Source organism: Callorhinchus milii, unplaced genomic scaffold (genome assembly GCF_018977255.1).
Source record: "Callorhinchus milii isolate IMCB2004 unplaced genomic scaffold, IMCB_Cmil_1.0 Scaffold15, whole genome shotgun sequence".
In the NCBI taxonomy this organism is placed as follows: domain Eukaryota; kingdom Metazoa; phylum Chordata; class Chondrichthyes; order Chimaeriformes; family Callorhinchidae; genus Callorhinchus; species Callorhinchus milii.
This window is the reverse complement of record NW_024704756.1, coordinates 13,304,906-13,325,837: the sequence shown is the minus strand read 5'-3', so window position 1 is coordinate 13,325,837 and position 20,932 is coordinate 13,304,906. Positions and strand designations below refer to the sequence as shown.

The 20,932-nt window shown below is 38.4% G+C and overlaps 1 protein-coding gene across 1 annotated transcript in view; it reads left to right on the top strand.

Moving 5' to 3' along the window:
* The window catches only part of LOC103178356 (melatonin receptor type 1B), a 39,447-nt gene extending 19,370 nt beyond the window's left edge, over positions 1–20,077 (top strand). Inside the window, exon 2 of the mRNA XM_007893042.1 lies at positions 19,167–20,077. Within this exon, the coding sequence (XP_007891233.1) occupies positions 19,167–20,029 (863 nt within the window). The 3' untranslated portion in view covers positions 20,030–20,077. The remainder of the gene's footprint in view (positions 1–19,166) is intronic.
* Positions 20,078–20,932: the final 855 nt, after the last annotated feature.

Sequence of the window (20,932 nt, the reverse complement as noted above, 5' to 3'; positions counted from 1 at the left end):
CAACTAGGGCTGTGCCATATATTCCATTTGCTGTAATACCTTCCCAGCAGCTTAATGTCACTCAGGTGTCTCAGCACATCTAATTTTCAACTTCAGGCTTGCTTTTCAAGTGAGTGTAATTTTATTTTCACCGTGAACCTTCCAATGTTGCGTTCTATGACTGCCCTGTCAAAAGGCACTTTGCTACATTCAACCCTCTATTAATCCAGTGTTTTCTGAATCCTTCCCTTCGGGTTGTGCCTAATAATTAATCGTTTCAGAATTTTATCATTGATTACATGCGTGTGAGCAGCATCCCACCTGTCATTCTTGGATTCCACTTTCTGTTCCTACGTTTGTTGGTCTGATTTAAAGCTTCAAAAAATGTTCAGATCTCAGTCTTTTAGGGAAACTCAGGATATTGGAAACAAATGAGCAGAAAAACTGGCTCCAAGAAACTGGGGAGAAAGTTCATTAATGAATAAAATTAGACTTCACTATAAAACAAAAATTGTCAACATATGTATGTGTATATATATATATATAACTCAATTTTTGCACACTACAACTCACCAAGCCAGTCAGGAAGCTAGGTATCTTGTTCTCCCCCCACATTCAAGCAATGACCCGCTCTGCCTTCCCTCACCTCAGTAACATTGCCCGACTCCGCCACTACCTCACCCCTCAGGCCCCTGAAACTCTTGTTCATGCCTTCATCACCTCCAGGCTCCACTATGCAAACGCCCTGCTTGTCGGCCTTCCCAACTCCTCTCTCCACAGGCTGCAGATAGTCCAGAACTCTGCAGCCCATGTCCTCTCCCGCACCAAACTCCGTGACCCCATCTCCCCCACTCTCGCCCGACTCCATAGGCTCCCTATCCTTCAGAGGATCCAGTTCAAGATCCTGGTCCTCACATACAAAGCCCTCTATGGCCTCATCCCATCCTATCTCTGCGACCTCCTAACCCCCTAACAACCTGCCCGCTCCCTCCGCTCAGCCGGCTCTGGCCTTCTGCATGTCCCCGACCCACCCGCCCCACCATTGGCAGGAGAGCCTTCAGCCACTCAGCCCCCAACCTCTGGAACTCCATTCCCCAGTCACTCTGCCTCGCCCCCTCCTTAGCCTCCTTCAAGTCCCGCCTCAAGACTCTCCTCTTCGGCCATGCCATCGGCCACCCCCCTTCCCCTCCCCTCCCTTCTCCCCCCCCTGACTCCAGCTCGGATCTGAAATTCTGTACTCTGTCCAGCGCCTTGGGACGTCCTCCCGACGTGAAAGGCGCTATACAAATGTAATCTTGTTGTTATATATACACACAAGCTGTGAGCAAGCCCATGATTTATAGCAGTACCACAAACTGTCATACAAATGCTCCCATGGACAATTTCGGCACTACCTGAGCCGACCTGGAACTCGTGGCTGAGTTTACTGGTCAACAACTCCTTATTGGTGCAAAGAATGCACTGCAGACTGATCCAGTGGGAGTTCATGAACCCTCCAACCCATCCAAAGAATCAATCAAAAATGATGGAATAGGTGAATCTTTTATGTGATCCTCTGATGACAACAGAAAAATGTAAAATACAATTGCTGGCCTTACTTTTGAAGTAGTACTTGAGGTCCAATGCTTTTTACTTCTTCACTGTTCCTTGTCCTGATTCTTGCAAATCTGAATGAGTTTAATATCAACCCGGTGTGATTCAATATGACAGCTGGAATGAAATATCTTTTCTCAGTTTTCCTTTCATGAATAATTTAAAGATAGCGAGAGGAGATGTGAAAGATGAAGATCAGAGTAAATGGCAGTGGAATTCCAAGGAATGATGCCAGCATCTCACCACGACTCCAGAGGAGATAACACACATTTGGTTGCTGGCTTCAGACTATCTCAACTGTTCAGTGTTATAACTGGTCTCTCAAACTCTCAGATAAATATGCCATACATTCTATTCTTCTGCCTACATTAATTCTACATGAGGCTTTTTATTTTATTTAGATATAAAAATATTTCATCTCATGTTTTAGTACCTTTGGGTCACACAAAATTCCTTATAGCGAGCTGGTCAGGTCATTTTCCAGTTTCACTTGAGCAGGCCACGACCCAATTATTGTATCTCAGAGCACTTCTGGGCTGCTACCTAGTCTTTCCCTGATGTCTGCATTCTCTGATGGAGTAACAGTGGTCACGAGCTCATCACATATTAACCTAGTGTCTCCGTGGCTCCCACTGGCTCCATATCTCTCAGCAGATTGATTTTCAAGACCCTCTTCCTACCAGCTCTGGTTCAGAGCATGAAACTATCATGAATGTATGTGTTAATGTTTCAGTTTTTCAATCTCGTTGGAGGGGGGGTAGAGTGGAGGGGGGAGGGAGATTTGGTGAATTACATTTTATTTGTACGGTGTGCCTCATTATTCAAATGAAAAGTTAAATTATATATATAAGCAACATAAAAATGATCCATTCCCAGGCTGCTATGGAATGGGTGATGTGACCCTGGCTGTGGAGTGTGTCATTTGCTTTTCGAGATCAAAGGGTTAGAACAAAATACTTCTAGACCTAAAAGTCACCAGTGAACCTATAAGTAACCAACACACTGCTATATCAATTGCAAGGATTAATATTATAAGTTTTTTGACTGTTTTCTGGATCAACGAAGGTTCTGTTGAAGTATTAACAGAGGATCTAACCAATAGAAACTGCTGGGAATACAGTAAAATAATTTGAGTGCAGAGGTGCTGATCATATTGATATAGCTGAATGTATGAGAAGAAAATATAATAATAATAATATGTTCAAAAACAGTCTCTGGGCTGCAATTATTTTCACTGTCTGTAAATTACTCCCAGTAATTAGCAGACATAGATTTTAAAAATTCATGCAAATTCATGCTTTTTTCATCCACTTATCAGAACTACCCAAAGATCATTTATTTTCCTTTTTAAATATATGAAGTTTTATCCTCGATTCTAGCCCCTCCACATTGCCCCCTCACCCCCACCCCCACCCCCCCCCCCACACACACACACAAACAGACTTTAATTTTGGCAGGTTTCATGGAAGGCAATAGAACGCTTAAGGCTCCAAAATGAAGTATGAAATTACACTTCAGGATTAGTACATTGATAACTTTTCATGCTCTGCATGAATGACCTAGAAGAGTGGATTAAAAGTACAATTGCTAACTTTACTGATGCTGCAACATTGTAGGAAACGTCAGTTGCAAAGTGAAGGCAGTTATTAAGGTGGATCGGAAGAAGCTCAGTAGCTGGATGTACGTACGACTGGGTGTTCTTAATGCAAAGAAATGCAAATAGCCCCAAAATGAGGTGAAACGCTACCTGGGTCCATTAATGCAGCATTTTAGACGGTGCAGAATTTGTCAATTTCTTTCATTGCGAAGTCAGTTCTGTCTAAGTTGTTTTGTGAGTTACAGAAAAATGAGCTTCAAGGTTAAAACTGAATTCAACAGTGTGTCAACTTCTGCACACTGCTTTGTTAATAGGGTAAATCTAGACTCGGGTGGAGTTTCCAGTAGCCTGTGGACTGTAAAGGATGCTGGTGAGTTCAATGGTTGGTTGTGGTTCAGATTGGTTTGTAAATCAGGCTTTGAAAAGCATTTGCTTTATCCCGATACCAATTATTAAAACAAATATTACGGTTGAATAATTCACCAGTGTGGAGATCAAAGTATTGTATGCATAAATCATGAGTGAATAGAATATCATTCACTTTTAGTTGCATTTCTCTGAATTAAGATTGTGGCTGAAGGAAACCCTATTGCATGTTGCCACACCATTCACTCTATCTCATCCTGGATATTCTGTGTAAATACTCCTTGAAATCCAAAGGCAGTCAAGCTAAAGCTCCAGAATACTTATCCCCACATCTCCTCTACTCTACTCAACTCTGGCCTCCTTCACTCATTGAAAGAAGACTTCCACAGTTTTGCTTTCCTCTAGCAAACTATAGGCTTTTGAAATCCGAGCCTGTGATCAATCAGCTTTTACGTATCTCATCTTCTCTTCTGCTGTTTTCAACTTTGAAGATGCCTTGCACAATCAACCTTGGTCCTTCAACTAGATTCCTGAATGAATGAAATGAAGTGATAGATAGTTGCTCTATCTCACCCCTAAGATGGACTGTCACACCAAATTGAGGTCTGGCTGAGGACTGAAACTTACTTAAAAGTGATATTTGAACATGAACACCCCCAAGTATGCTTACTTCTATTGAATTGAGCTCTAAGAAATGTCTAACACATTTGATTCTTCTGTGGCAACTACTTTCAGTAGTTTATATTCTGGAAAATATCAAATGGTTCATTGAACTACAAACAAAATTCAGATTTTAAAGTGTGTGATATTTCTATGATCATTTTACAGTCTTATCCTTTATACTAGTATGAATTGCCTTCTTGATTTTTTTTATGACTTTGAAAATATTGTGCAGTGGCTTCTGAGTGGAATGAATTGGGTGGAATGGGTCATCAGCCAACACTAGTGTTCATCCTTTGCCGTAAGGCTGTCAGATTGTATTGTATTTAAAGCATAATACCCGCAGGTTTGATACTCAGAAGACACAAATGTGTGACAGATTGGATTGTAAAATAGCAGTATTAACTGTTATATCAATAATTTATTGATGTTAACATTGGGCATTGTATCAACCCAAACTCATATTTATATAGCTCTATAAGGGTAAAAATCCACCTGGGGCTCAATTTATATCCAGAATTTGGGAAATTTTTAAATACAGCCTTAATTTTTATGTGGTTCATAAAAAAATCTTCTGGAATATTGGCTTCGGAATCAAGGCTGTTCATAGTTTTGGGAGACTTGCTGATGAATTAACCAGAGTATTGCAAGAGAAATTGTGCTGTTGTATCAGGAAACCAAGTCAAAGCTAGAATTGGGTCACAGAATGAATTGCTGTAATTGTGAATCATGATGGAAACAACTATGCAATGTCAGCAGTTTTTTGGCAGAAAGAAATGGGTTTCTAGTTCTTTGTAGGTGTAGATTATGCAGTGGTTTGGAGGTTATTAGAGGGGAATGGTGTACCTCAAGCACACATCAAACATATTTTGGTGGCAGTAGCTTTTACATTGGGGCCATGTAGCATCTGAAGCATCTGGGGAAAGATTCATTTTACATTCTATTCAATGTTCGGCTCATCTCCTAAACATTTTTTTTAAGGAGCAAAATAGAGAGACTAGTCATTTCAAATTCTTCATATCCACTAATATGGATGTACCATACAGGCTCATGCAACTGATTTATATATTAAAATGAATGATCAGATTATATCCAGAAGGAGTCCAGTTTTGAAAGTAGGTACATTAGGATCCAGTTGTTTCAGTTTAATATTTTGTGAGATCAAGTTAATGTATGCATAAATCATAAGTGAATAGAATATCATTTACTTTTAGTTGCATTACTCTGAATTAAGATTATGGCTGAAGGAAAGCATTAAATAAAACAAGGCCTATACACCCTATTGCATGTTGCTCTATCTCGTCCTGGAATATTCTGTGTAATTAACTCCTTGAAATCCAAAGGATTTAAGCGAGCAATTTGGCGGGCTAATTTTCTGTGCTGGCATTGCTCCTTCAATGCATATTATCTTTCTGCAACATTATTGATTCCAAATTGAAAATTCACTCTTTTCTTTGTAGAGTTAATAATAATAATAATCCTTGCATTTGATAAAGCGCTTTTCACGTTGGGAGGACGTCCCAAAGCGCTTCACAGAACACACTGTAAAGTGAATTGACTGTATATTTGTGGGCGAACGCGGCAGCCAATTGCGCACAGCAATGTCCCACAAACAGTCGTAGATTGAAAATGACCAGTTTTTTATTATTATTTTTGGTTTTGGAGAGATTATTATTAGGCTCTATGTGGAGTAAGGAAACTTGCCCAAGGTTTCGCCCTGCCTGGAATTGAACTCAGGTCTCTCGCTTGCAAAGTGAGTGCTCTAACCACTGAGCTACAGGACTCCACTGTTTAACATCTCAATGAACTGAAACGTGGGTTGGCCATTTTAGGGCCTTGTTCCCTAATGTCATCTGGAGTCACTAAGCATTTGGGATAGTCAAATGGATTATTCCAGATTAGAGAGCGATGAATGGCATTCCTGTTAAATACAGTTAGGCACGAGCCAATTTGGTTTTTATACTAAAATGGGTAACCATGTATATAAATTAAATTTCTCTTTCATTACTATGTTAAAACAGAAACAAACGTACTACTTTTGTAGTACAGGGTTTCAACCACAAATTTATATTCACATTCAGTTACAATTAGAAAGGAGATGTGGGGATCACATGATGGGATTATGCAATTGAGAATGGCTGGGGTATAATGAATTTAGTTGTTTCTGAATACTCAAAGCCAGAGGTTTCATTTCATTTGGGACACATAAATCCTATTGTTGAACTGTGTTTTTTGCAGTTGAGCTTTCATGTTAAGCATATACCGACAACATACAAGGAAAGTACTTCAATAAAATAGCTGCTGGCTCTGAGTCCTCTAATTAACAAACAAGAGTGTTTTACAATAATTCATATCAATTGAAGACATTGACACATGGTTGACCATAAATGGTTGTAAAAGAGAGATCATATAAGAACTTCGTACAATGCTATGTTAGAGATCTATACTTCCTTCAGTTCAATTGCAGTGATTTGCTGCCTACTGAAGCAACACTTTCTTTATTCAAAAGGATACAATGAAATGACTGTGAAGGGTTGATGTCACACATGGTGAACAAAGGTGCATCAATTAAACACAATAAATGTAGATGGAAAGCATACTGTGATGCACGAGTCATATTGCCATAGGCCAAATGCAAGGAAAAATCTTCGTGTTTGCTTCTTTTATTTTTGCTGGTAAACGAAATAGTGAAGAACAAAATGAAATAACCCGACTGCTATTGTAATGCAACTAACAAAACATCTGACAAGCAGCAGCACAGACAGCATGTCAATGAAATAATAGCAAAAAGTCGTTCCTCCCACAAACCACACTTCTCCCCATGATTGTCTATTTTACTGGGACCCGAAAGAGTAACACAATTGCCCTGTTTTTCTGTGAATAATAATCCTTGCATTTGACATAGCACCTTTTCAGCACATTGGGACATCCTCCCGACGTGAAAGGCGCGATGCAAATGTAATCTTGTTGTTGTTGTGGTTGTTATCATGAATATACTGTACAGTGAATTTACTGTGTTTTGTGGGTGAAATGCGGCAGCCAATTGTGCACAGTTGTGTTGCACACACAGTCGTGGATTGAGTGACCAATTATCAGAATGTTCATGTCTCTAAGAAACTTTGTGAGAAACAGTTCTGTAGTTTCAGACAATAAATCTCTTGTCGTTTTATCATGGAGTCTGGAGAACAAGATGAAAGGTGACAACAATTGTTAGATAAATGTGTCAGCCATTTATTTGTGAACTATTGGGTAAAGCTGAAAAATAATTCCAAAGCTAATATACTTTCAGAGTGCAAAGTACGTTAGGAAAACATATTTTCTTATTGCAAACTTTATCCCATGTTCGCTTTTGAGCATTGCAAAATGCGCAATATAACTGGCTGAAAATGTTTCCACTAGCCGTTGACCAAGAACAGACACATGTCATTGTTTGGGGAGAGATTGAATGGGTTCAGTTACTAGGGAAATGACTTTATAAGTAGGGTAAAATAAACAAGTCATCTATTTCCCTATGTGATTGTTCACTTTGCTTCTTGGAAGGCATTGCACATCATAGTATGTCTGATGATATTAGCCTCATATTAGTGCATGTTGTGTTGAGTGTTTCAAATAAAAGATGAAAAAGGTTAGAAATCACATGAAGTTTCAGTCTCTGCAAGAAATAAGAGCATGAGGAAAAAGTTTTGGTGTCAGATTCAAGGAAACTTTACTTTTTAAGATCTATAGAATAGAGGAAGTTGCTACTATGATGACAGATGCACTAATACTCTACAGAATGATGACCAAAATGCACTAACTAACTCCGTCAATGATGCCGAGAGTGAGGGCTCCATGGACAGCTGACACATTAGAAAAGAGCAATAGCTGGTATTTGTATCACATTACTTGTGTGAGAAATCGTTTTTTTCTAAGATTGAATTAACCCTAGCAATCGTAGCGAGGTTGCTAATACAGACAACACTTTGTGATAGGAACTCAAGGATTTACAGGGTGGGCAGACACGGACATTATAATCCATAACGTCTTGACATCCCTCAACCTGTAATCAGGCACACTAGGAGCTCGATGCCCCTGAATATGGGTAGCAATGCTTTTGCGAAAGCAAAATGTTAGCTTGCAGGTCAATACAATCACTCAGGTGGACATGACTTTTACTTTGCGCAAGGCCTTGTATGACTGGTGGCAAGGTTATGTTTGAATACCCTGTTCTCACAGAGCGAGATGACAGCCTGACTGTAATTTGTCTATCAAACAATGAGCGATATTTTCTTCAGTCCTCGTCCGTTTTCTCCACTCTGCTCGTCTCCTAAAGGTATTCTGGGCGACGCTGTTTATCACGTCACAGGTGCAAAACCCATCATTGGTGTCAGAATTGCTGTTTAGCTTGAATAACAATTGCCACTCTGGTTAAAACTAATTGCATTGATCTCCAAAATAGTATTATTTTAATAATAATAATAATAATCCTTGCATTTGATATAGCACTTTTCACATCTTGTAGACGTCTCAAAGTGCTTCACAGAATATACTGTAAAGTGAATTGACTGTATATTTGTGGGCGAAATTCAGCAGCCAATTGCGCACGGCAGTGTCCCACAAACAGTCGTGGATTGAAGTGACCAATTTATTATTGTTTTTTTNCTTGAGGGATTATTATCAGGCGTGTGGAGTAAGGAAGGTTTCACCCTGCTGGGAATTGAACCCAGGTCTCTCACTTGCAAAGCGAGGGCTCAAACCACTGAGCTGCAGGACTCCATAAATTTTGAGGCAGGAGGAGACAATTGGTGCAACGAGCAAACATATCCAGAGCTTTGTGGGTCTTGTTCACCCACTTTATGTGTTGGAGATCCCACTCTCTCTCAGGTACAATCCAAATCCTCTAGCTCCCTTCCACACTGTTAGTTCTCAGTCTTTTACAGGCCAAGGGCCCCAACTATTAGGCTTCCTCACTGCCGTGACCTAACGCTTACATTATATGATTATCCTGAACTTTCTCCTAAAGCTGTCTGATGCGTTAAGGTCAAAAAGATCGATTTCTGGTCTATCCAGAGATTAAAAAGGTTTATCACACTAGCTCCTTCCTTTAATCTATAGATCTTAAAATGTAATATTTTGTTGATGAATAGCAGTCATTTGTTGTTGTTATCCACATTTTTTTAAATGTGTATCCTTTTAGTTCTGTTCTCTCTCATTTTCTTTTTGCCACTACGTTACTTTGTGTGTTACTTTATCATGCTTCCATATCCACAATACTACAAGGGCTCAGTATAATCCTAATCATATTGGAACTACCCAGCTGTCTCTATCTCTGTTTCATTCCCCAGGCTCTGTGCAGATGGCGAATATCTCTGCAAAGTTGAGGGATCTCATAAAAAAATGTTTCATAGACTTAAGTGTTTTTCATCTATTTACTAGTACATTTCCTTTTGGTGCTGATGATGTTCTAGAAATATTTTCAAGGTAATGCTGAATGAAAGCTTCGTTAACAACAGAATTAACTGTGGTAAAATGCCAATGATGTCTTATTCATACAATTGTGCAAGTTGATTACAATGCTAACTGCATATTTAAACTGTGTTCTCTTAACAAAAGGGAAAGGATCACTTTGTCAGAGTCACTGGAATGTGATAGTCTCATTCCTGCAAACTTTCATTCACACGCAAACTCTCGTTTCTATTGCCATTTAGGATTAAACATAGAAACATAAAAATCTTAAGCAGCACAGAAAGAGACCTTGCGGCCCATCAAGCCTGCACTGGGTCTTAGAGCAAGGATATTCCTTCAATCTTATCCTCATATCCCTTCAAGCCTGTCTCTTTCCTTAATAGAATAACCCCCACCCCCCACCCCCACTCCCACTCCCACTCCATCCTTTCAAGTATTTGTCCAGCTTTATTGGAAACTGCCTTTACATACATCAAAATTGTTAGTTAATTGAAGAGCATCAATTGCTTTTGTTGAGAATCTGTTCCAAATGTATTTTATTCTTTAGGGACACAATCTTTTCATCTCTAGACTTGCTCGAGGATTATACCTATGTGCTTTGGTTCTGTGCGCTCCTCAATAATTAACCTACTGAGTAATCAGACACAGGAAGAATGCTAATTTTTCCAATTAAACTATTCATATTATATGCAAAGCAATTTTCCTCTTCGTGCCTTATTTACCCAGAGTCTATGAAATACATTACTATGCTGACTGCTAATGTACTCTAGTTCAATTGTTACCTGTTATGCTTTACTTTTTGATTTGTGTTATACATCAAGTCAGGTTAAAATGAAATGTGAAGCATAAAGCGATGCTAAACACATTCAATGTGTGCAATCCCTTCTCCCATTAATGTTCAGTATCACTCAAGTAGCACAGTGATGGAATGGTGCGTTCTGTGCAGATTCCGAAAACCTGGTTTGGAGTTAACCCTCTGCCAACTCTGGCAAACAATCAGCGCCCTCCATTTTAATACTTCTGAGGCAGAGAATACTTTGGTATTCTCTATCATTTTGGTACACACAATTTTGAGAGGGACAGATTGATTGGGTTTTACTTGTTCATATGAACTGAGATAACCCAAAAGATGTGCTGTCAGTTGTTTCAACATCAGTGACCAATTCTTACACTTACCTTGACAGACTTTACCCAAATTCATCCATCATTTCTCTGGCATTTATGAAAGGATATGTGGAGAATCTGAAGACCAAAATCAATTTAAGTAGATTTTTAAAAAAAAATACATCCCTGGGGGCAAAACGGGAGGAGGAGGTAGATACACCTGAAATATTGAAGCACAAAATACATTGATGCTCTCATCGTTATCTGCTGATATCTTATAAATAGCCTGAGCGTGACATTTAGGAATCCAGTCTGTTGCTGGTTAGTTCTGTTTATTCAGCTGTTCAAGGCTGAGTCTACCTTCTACAATGAAAAGCGTTCTTGGACTGGAATAACACCATTGGTGTGATACCATGACTTGTAGGTCACAGTAAATCTGATCAATGTACTACAATATCAGCATTTATCAATCTGCATCACAAAGTGCGTCAAATCTGCTTCACCTCAGTGTAATTGAAGCCACACTATAAAAATTTGATTAAATGCACAAATAAAAACATCTTTGATAAAGACATTCATTACGTAAAAAGTCACTCCACGGTTATCATTACACAGATTGGCGCCTTGTTTGTTGTCTCTTCAGCGTAGGCTAATGTAGGCAGGCATCTAATCAAATAGAGTGTTCATCTGACTACCTTTTTACTGGCGGATAAATTCCTAAACGTTCAAACGTTCAATTGAATAAATAGGCAACACTTTGTACAATATTTAGAACTGCCTGGGGCAGTGATCAACCATACACAATATTTTCTAAATCAGAATATACTGTAAAGTGAATTAACTGTATATGGTGAGAAAATAAGAACTGTGGCGGAGCAAAGGAATTTGGGTGTCCACGCACACAAATCACTAAAAACAAGGTCACAGGTGTCAAAAAGTTATCAAAAAGACTAATGGGACGTTGGGCTTTATCTCAATGGGGCTGGAATATAAAGGAGAGGAAATTATGCTTCAACTGTATAGAGCCTTGGTCAGACCTCATCTGGAGTACTTCATTCAGTTTGGGGCACCTCACCTCAGGAAGGATATATTGGTTCTGGAGGGGGTGTTGAGTTACAGATCAGTTATGATCTTATAGAATGGTGGAGCAGGCTTGAGGGGGCTGAATGGCCTACTCCTGTTTCTAAGTTTCTGCAAAATATCAGCCATCTAAAACTAAAAGTCACTAAGGAATATGTGTTTGATAGAATTAGTTAATATTGCAATATTCCTTGCATGTCTCAATATCTCAAAGCCTTTCACAGGTAATTGCTGTCAAGTGTAATGACTCTGTATTTGCAAACCGATCTGCAAAAATAGGTTCCCACAAACAGGCACAAAGTGAATTGTTCACCTTTTGCAATCTAAACATAGACCTGTGCAACGCACAAATTCTCAAGAGCACTGAAACGGCATGAATGTGGTGATTTGATTTCCTTCTCTTAGTGCGTTTCAGATTTTCTAAGTGAGATTCAAGAACTAGTGTGTACTTTGTTTGCTGTTGACTTCATTTTTCTGGTTATTTGATTGAGTCTGGCTGCCCTTATTTTATTTAGGACTATCAGTGGCCATTAGAGATTTCGAAGGTTGTTCGTACAGTGCTGGATTTTGTTCCAGTTAGAAGCCAAATCCCATGGGTCCTCTCGTCCCTCACTGTGTTTTGGAGTACACTGGTTTTCTTTCAAAAAGTCTCAATTTGTGTTTTTTTTAAATAAAGTATTTATTGGATATGTCGGAACTGGTTTGATAGCTGAATGGCCTCTTCCTTGGCCTACTTTCCCATGGAGTCCTATAGCTCAGTGGTTAGAGCACTCGCTTTGCAAGTGAGACACCTGGGTTCGATTCCAGGCAGAGGGCGAAACCTTGGGCAAGTTTCCTTACTCCACACAGAGCCTAATAATAATCCCTCCAAAAAACAAAACAATAATAAATTGGTTATTTTCAATCCACGACTGTTGGTGGCTGCCACGTTTCGCCCACAAATATATAGTCAATTCACTTTACAGCATTTTCTGTGAAGCGCTTTGAGACATCTAGAAGACGTGAAAAGCGCTATATCAAAATGCAAGGATTATTATTATTATATCATTATCTTGTTAATAATGAGATCCTACCTACTCATCTAGCAGTAAACTCTCCATTAATCTCTTTCTGAGCAATTTTGACTACTTTGTGGGTAGTTTTATGAATTAAAGATGCATTCACAGACAACGGGATTACAATTACACATAAACTTTGGTCCTGGCCTTGATTGTACTAATAAGTCAAGATAATAAAGTTCTACAAGATTAGGAAACATTGTGAAAGGATAAATGATAACAGATTACCTCGGAGTTCGTATTGAGAAGCACAAGTTTAAGATGATTGATCACTGAAGGAAGTAAGGGGAAGTTTAGAAAACATTTCTTTACACAGAGGGTCATTGGAATGCAAAATTCTGTGCTGTAAACTGCAGTTGAAGCAGAGTCCATAAAAAGGGAATCAGATGGTTGTTTGGAAAATAAATATTAAAGGACTGTGGGAGCAGGAGAGTGGGATTAGATTATGTGGCTCATGTGAATAAAAGTACCAGTACAGACTTGATGGGCCAAGCATCTGATTCTAAATAATCAAATAATAATCTTTGTTATTAATAATATTAATTGTGCTTTTTATATTGTGGCTTTCATGTTGAGAGTGCTATCAACTGAGCCAGGCTGACACCATTCTTTCCAGAATTAAAGGAGGCTCTACTGTACTTTTCAGACTCTGTTTAAAAATTTGATGGGTGTATGAACACTTTAAAGGCTTTTTAATTAAAGTTACACTTAATTAGATTTGCTGCGGTTAGATCCACGAGAACCAACACCTAACACTATAATCTGATGGCAATTAAATTTATAAAGGTGTGTAATTACATTTAGCAGATTTGTTTTGGCACAGTGGACAGTAATATCAGAAATCATGATCACAACCTGCTGTCCTAACAATTGTGTTTTATTGAAGATTGCAGTATGCCTGTAAGCTAAGCTGAAGCAAAGTCCATGTTCAAGAAAACGTTAAGATTAGAATTCAATGAAAGTGGACTATCTTCTTCACCAATTGTCTATTCTTGTAGTCAACACATAATTTGGCTACAAGAATAGACAATTGGTGAAGAAAAGACATGTAAGTTATAATGATACATATTGAACTTTAATAGGTTAATTGAAAACCTTGGGGTGGGGAGAGGTCAAGTTAAGGGGTATGGAGGAGAAGATCAGGCCTGGTAACCCTCCATTGTTGAGACCACCAGTATTGTTGAGAGTGTGAAGATATTGGGGGATAAAATAACAGATCTATTTATAATCAGTGATCCACACGCAAGAGCTTTTCGGTTCTCTTTGTGTCTGAAGTGGACATGGGAAAGGCATGGCAATTGAAAAAGAAATGCACACAATATTTGAACAAAAACAACTAAATACTGTAGTGAATAAAATGCAAATAGAGATATTTTATCCTTCTTGTTAAAAATGAAGCCTTTTACTGGGAACCATGCCACAGCAAAACAAACATCCCTTTTATCTGATCAACCCTTTTATCTCAACATTGCTGAGAGATAAGGATTTGGCACCGGCTACAGACACTTAAAAAAATATTGGAATTTGTGAAGTCAAAGACCAATTTCTAATAAACCCGGCTGATGTTCTGCAGACCACCAAGAAACATAATGTTGTGCAGAATTGTAGAAAATTCTTAAATTCAGTACTGATTTGGAAGCCAATTTTCTGCAGTTCTTAAAAGAGCCGGCTTTCAAATTGAGACTGAATTTAAGAATTGTCCACATTTTTTCCTGCCCGCTCTTAACAGTTAAGATAAAATAGTTTTATAGGCTACGACTTGGTGGAATTTCAGGCCCATTGACTCACTGCAAATCTCAATTAGGTCACCAGGAATTAGTGATAAACCTTCCCCAATGGCACTCATACTCCGGCTGAGAAAGCAAGCATGTACCTTACACTAATGACATAATTGAGCGGTCAGATGCTTAGTTATTATTACTAAAACAAGGCATCATCTGCCCGATCAGATGGGTATTAAAGATCTCATGATGCAATTGAAAAGCAAACGGGGTTTCTGAGTATGTCTTGATCACCAATGTTCCAGATGATTCAGTTCATTTATTTCATGTTATTTTATAAACTGTACTTAAGAGTAATAACTCAGGAAATGTCTTGAGATATTTCGATGTGGGATAAGCACTATAATAATGCAAGTCTTTCTCCTCTCACTCCCCCAGCAAAGAACATTATGAGGAAAACAGTAGTTCTTTAAAAATCTTCTATACCCCAACACACATTTTAGATAAATATCTATCGGAAAAGCATTTGTAAGAATCCAGCAGCTATGAGGTCTCGCAAGCTCCAATAAAACAATCTTTTCAATTTGCTTGGTGAAATTGGCAGAGGTGATATTGGATAAAAATTACTTGTACCTGGTAAAGTATCACTGTTAAATAAGGAATTCACTCCAGCTACCATTCAAGTATCCACCCCACCAGAATTGAATAAAGCGGGTAAGTTTCATTCAGTCTGGCAAGTTTGGAAAAGAAAACAGACAAAATAACAAACGGACTTTAAAATTAAATCTGAAGTCTTTGCTATTATCCCCAGAGGATTCCTGGCACAAATCCATCATAAACAAGATCCTCCAGAACATTAATTTACAAACTTGGCTTTTGATGTTCCCTGCGACAGCCAACTGAATGCTGATCTACACAACTGTTCAGTACTATGCAGATCGAATAGATGGATTGATGAATTTAGAAAGCGTGCACTCCTGTTTGGAAACCTGACAGGATGAAAAGAGACTCCAGCTCTTATTGCTTCCCAGACAATGGGGGTCTTAACAAAAGTTCCGATGTCAAAGGCGCAATGAATGAATAATGATAGTTATAGTTTGCAATCTCTGTGAGATGTCTTGCTTCCTCAAAACAGAAACAAACGTTGAAATATATTGACAAAAGGCACACTGATTAGCAAATATTATCAAAGGTATTTGCTTGCCACTTTTACTAGATATTTGTGATATTCAGTCTAACAAGTACATCTACTTTATGAACTACTGAAATAATATATTCTATAAATGTGAATGGAATTAATTTGAAAAATAATATTTTCCCCAAAGCCTGAAGAAGTACCATCCAAAACTGCAACATTTCAGAAGGCTATTTTAGTCTCTATATTTGATATTAAATCAGTTATGCATTACTAAAGTTGTGTTAAAGTGTACTCAGCAGACATTTTGAACGTTTCTAAGAATGGATTGGTACATGACCAACGGATTTAATTATCTTCCCAGGATATCTATTTTAAGTAAAGCTGCATTATAATATAATGAGAAAGGATCCCTTTGAATGCATTTGTATTGCATAATTCTCAGTGTATATACTGTCTTCAAATGTGTCTATTTGAAACTAAAGTTATGGACCAATTTTAAACCCTTGAATCACATGATTTTGGCTCAGTATAGACTGAATAAAGAGTGATTGGATTGAATAAAGAGTGAGAAAGAAGCCACCCCAATCCACATTTCTGAGGAAAATTATAAGGACTTGCAATGTGATATTAATTGGATAGTGGAATTATACCACTGTTTGCATCATTGATTCACTTCCTGTAGCTCAGTGGTTAGAGCACTCACCTCACAAGCAAGAGACCTGGGTTTGATTCCCAGCAGGGCGAAATGTTGGGCAAGTTTCCTTATTCCACACACCTTGGTTTACCTAGCAGTAAGTAGGAACCGGGTTGTTAGTCGATTGATGGATCGCTTTTCCGGGGGTAATAATTCCTTCAAAAAAACAATAATAAATTGGTCACTTCAATCCACGACTGTTTGTGGGACACTGCTGTGCGCAATTGCCCACTTTGCCCACAAAATACACAGTCAGTTCACTTTACATATTTTTTATATTCTGTGAAGCACTTTGAAAAGTCTAGAAGTCATAATAAGGTGCGATATCAAATGCAAGGATTATTATTATTTATTACTTCAACAAATGCATTCAAGTATGAATTCCAATTCAATCATGAATAATTTCACAAAAGTATTCACCAATCCAACATAGGTTTTCTGTCCCCTTGATGAGCAATAGGGATGGAATTTGGCAGGTTATTCCCCATAACCTCATGCTACAAATCCGTGACACAAAAGAGAACAAACTCAGTGGGATATGTAGTTCATCTGCTGTTTGTGTGAAAAATGCAGTCTTCTCTATTGCTAAGATTCTGTCAAAATCATCAAGAATGTTGGTCAAATCTGGATTTCAACTGTTCAGGAAGTAAGTAGAAAGTAAGAAACAAATACAGAAAGTATGGAATATCTTCTAGTGCACAATTTACCTCACTAAAGAAACTTTAATCTGCTTAGGGAAATGTGAATAGCCAGAGATACTACTTCCAAGATTAAACTGAATTTCCATCCTGACCTCATCAAAAATTTTGTGAAAAATTGAATATCAACTGGAATGTGATGATATGCATTATTAATGACTGTCTGCATTCTATATAGGGCATTCCTATTGTTCTATGATGAAATTGATGAACATTGTCCAGATTCATCATGTTTCTAATCTGTTGGTACCCCGTCTGTGCTATTCTGAATGCTGTATTGTGTAGTGCTACTTTACTGTGCTTCAGTAACCGTCAGAATGTAACATGACAAAGCAAACTGCTGAATCTCAAGATGTTCTCTTGGAGTTATCTGGATGGCCCTAAATTGTCCAAAACTGATGGCACTGGTGACCTTACTGATAATGCTGTCCTAAGGTGGATGTTTCCTTATAGGCTTATGTGGATGAGGTGGCAAACCCCAGGTCCAACCTTAGTTGTTTAAGGCTTGAGTCTCTTCAGACTAGAACAAGGACTTGAGCACAGCAGAGGTGAAGATGAACAGACAGTTTGGATTGAATTATTTTACACAGAGAGAGGTGACTATGTGGAGCAGACTATTCGAGGAGGCAGTAGATGTTGACATTTTCATTGACTTTATCGAACAGAGGAATTTGGAGCCCACAATTTTTTTTTAAAAAAAGGAGTTGGAGGAGAAAACAATTGTATAATTTTAAAGAGACGAAAAAAGTTTCGCATTTGCCTGTTGTGATTTAGTCACAATTGTGAAGAACGTGGAGTCCTGTAGCTCAGTGGTTAGAGCACTCGCTTTGCAAGTGAGAGACCTGAGTTCAATTCCAGGCAGGGCGAAACCTTGGGCAAGTTTCCTTACTCCACACGCCTAATAATAATCCCTCCAAAAACCAAAAACAATAATAAATTGGTCATTTTCAATCCACGACTGTTTGTGGGACATTGCTGTGCGCAATTGGCTGCCGCGTTCGCCCACAAATATACAGTCAATTCACTTTACAGTATATTCTGTGAAGCGCTTTGGGACGTCCTCCCGACGTGAAAAGCGCTATATCAAATGCAAGGATTATTATTATTATTATTATTATAACGTCAAATGTTCTCATACGACGCCTTTAACATATGATTTAATCGGAGCAGAGTTTATACGGCTTTAAATGTGCTTAGAGCTAGATATATTTGTGACTAGCAGTGAGCAGATGCTTGCTGATTAGTGGATTATAGTTAACCCCAGTGATTGTGCTAGTTCAGGGAATATGCTATTAAAGACCATAGTTTCCATTCTGTGTGCCAGGACTAAGTTACATTGGTTTCTGACTTCTGACTACATAATGAGCGTGGATTTTAGCCAGCTTTGCAGATGGACTTGCAGGGATGGACAGATGGTAAATAATTAGCGTGACTGAAACTATATAAAAATAAACCATTAGTGCATGCTCCTGACTTCATTACATTTAGTGCGAAATAACAGTTTTATAGCATTTTCCTTGTACGTTTAATCGGGAAACATGATTTTCTGCAAATTCTGACTGTTAAATATAGTTGAAGCCCGTTAGCTGAGATACACTGGTAGATATTAAACTTCCCATTTATCTCTATTAATTGGTTTTCTCTACTGAACGAAGCCCATCAGTATTGACTCATGTCTACTGGAAATAGAACTGTGGAAATATCTCTGTAAAAGAAAGTCTCCGTTGGATGGTCCCAAGTGGATTATAAGGTAGAGTTTTGTAGTTGTGATGAACACAAAGCAATCTATTACTCTGGAGTTCAAAGGGATAACAAGAGACTATTACCAGGAATTTATGGCTTCTGAACAAACTTGTTTGCTGTTTGGTTTAGTTGGTAGCACATATATCTCTGGATCTGAATGTCACGGGTTTTCAGCTCAGAATAACCCAGAGCTGAGAGAGCGATACATTATTGGAGTTACTCTCCTTTGGACAGGAAGCTAATTCAATGATTTCTATCACTTATACATGTTCTCTGTTTTTCTTTTGCAGGCAACATCTTTGTCGTCAGTCTGTCTGTAGCTGACCTTGTTGTGGCAGTGTACCCTTATCCTCTCATCCTAGTTGCCATTTTCCACGATGGATGGACACTTGGTGATATTCACTGCCAGATTAGTGGATTCCTGATGGGTCTGAGTGTCATTGGATCAGTTTTCAACATCACAGCGATTGCAATCAACAGATACTGCTACATCTGCCACAGCTTCAAGTATGATAAGCTGTACAACCACAAAAAGACAATCTGCTACCTGTGTTTAACCTGGATTTTAACCATTCTCGCAATCGTGCCAAACTTTTTCGTGGGATCGTTGAAGTATGACCAACGTGTATATTCCTGCACCTTCGCCCAAACTGTGAGCTCGTATTACACAATAGCCGTGGTTGTCATTCACTTTCTGGTCCCCATTGCCGTGGTGACGTACTGTTATCTGAGAATCTGGGTTTTGGTCATCCAGGTAAAGCGACGCGTTAAACCGGAGGAAGCAAGGCTGAAACCAAGTGATTTCCGAAATTTCCTCACTATGTTTGTAGTCTTTGTGCTTTTTGCAGTGTGCTGGGGACCTCTAAACTTTATTGGCTTAGCTGTGGCCATAAATCCTCTGGCAGTTGCACCAAAAATCCCAGAATGGTTGTTCATTATGAGCTATTTTATGGCGTATTTCAATAGCTGCCTTAATGCAGTCATCTACGGTCTCCTCAATCAAAACTTCAGAAACGAATACAAGAGAATACTGCTGTCACTGTGGTCTCCAAGGCTGTTTTTCATGGATCTATCAAAGGTCGGAACAGAGGGAGTGAAGAGCAAACCTTCACCTGCGGCAACAAATAATAACCAAGCAGAAGTGGATGTGTAAACCAGTGCTTGAAAATACACCTGTTGTGACTGAATATCATTATCAATTCCAAGAGATCTCCTGAAACAGCAAATAAATCATTTGTACTTACCCTATCCGTTCTATTACAAGTGTTATAATTTACTGTCTTTATTCACCATGTGCCTCTACTCTTGGATATATCCAATTTTTAATTGCTTAGAAAAATTGAGCACAGCAGTCTTTGCGGGAAATGTTAAGCTTAATACCCAGCATTATAAAGGAATTTGATGTCTGTGCACTGCTTTGATAGTACGCTTCAAGTATGATGGCTTCATTGTTACTTGGGACATGTGTTTTTTTTAAGAAAGAGGAAAGTATATTTAACGTGAATTAGTCTTGCTTTATTTTGCTAAGACGAATGAAGTCTTGAATGACGTTGGCTGATCACATTGTAAACCAAATATAAGCATCCAGTGTGCCATTTTGTTATGATTTTGGAGGCTTGTTTACAGTATTCCTTAATACGGAGTCCTGATTCATTTTCCAACAGATCTGAGATCAGTAGTTTTTAATTAATCATGACCATACTTAGTTGTTAGAAGGTTCACAAGATGCAACCACATTGAATGAGGAGGATGGATGTCTATGTGTGTAACCCTTTAATTTCTGAGTTTGCATACACTTCCTGGATGTGGAACACCAGCAAAAATAATCTTTTGTAAATTTCTTATGCTAACTCTTGCAAAGTACAATGACAGTGTATATGTATCCCAGAGAACTTTTTTTTTTAATTTACAGTATTCTCTGAACATAGAAAAATAATTCTCCTCATTTTATCTTCATGTTGGCTCGGAGATACTGCTGAAATCTGAAAAGGCTAAATAAAAGAGTACTTGAAGAGAAAGACCTAAAGTTTTATTCTCGATTATACTTGGGCAGAAA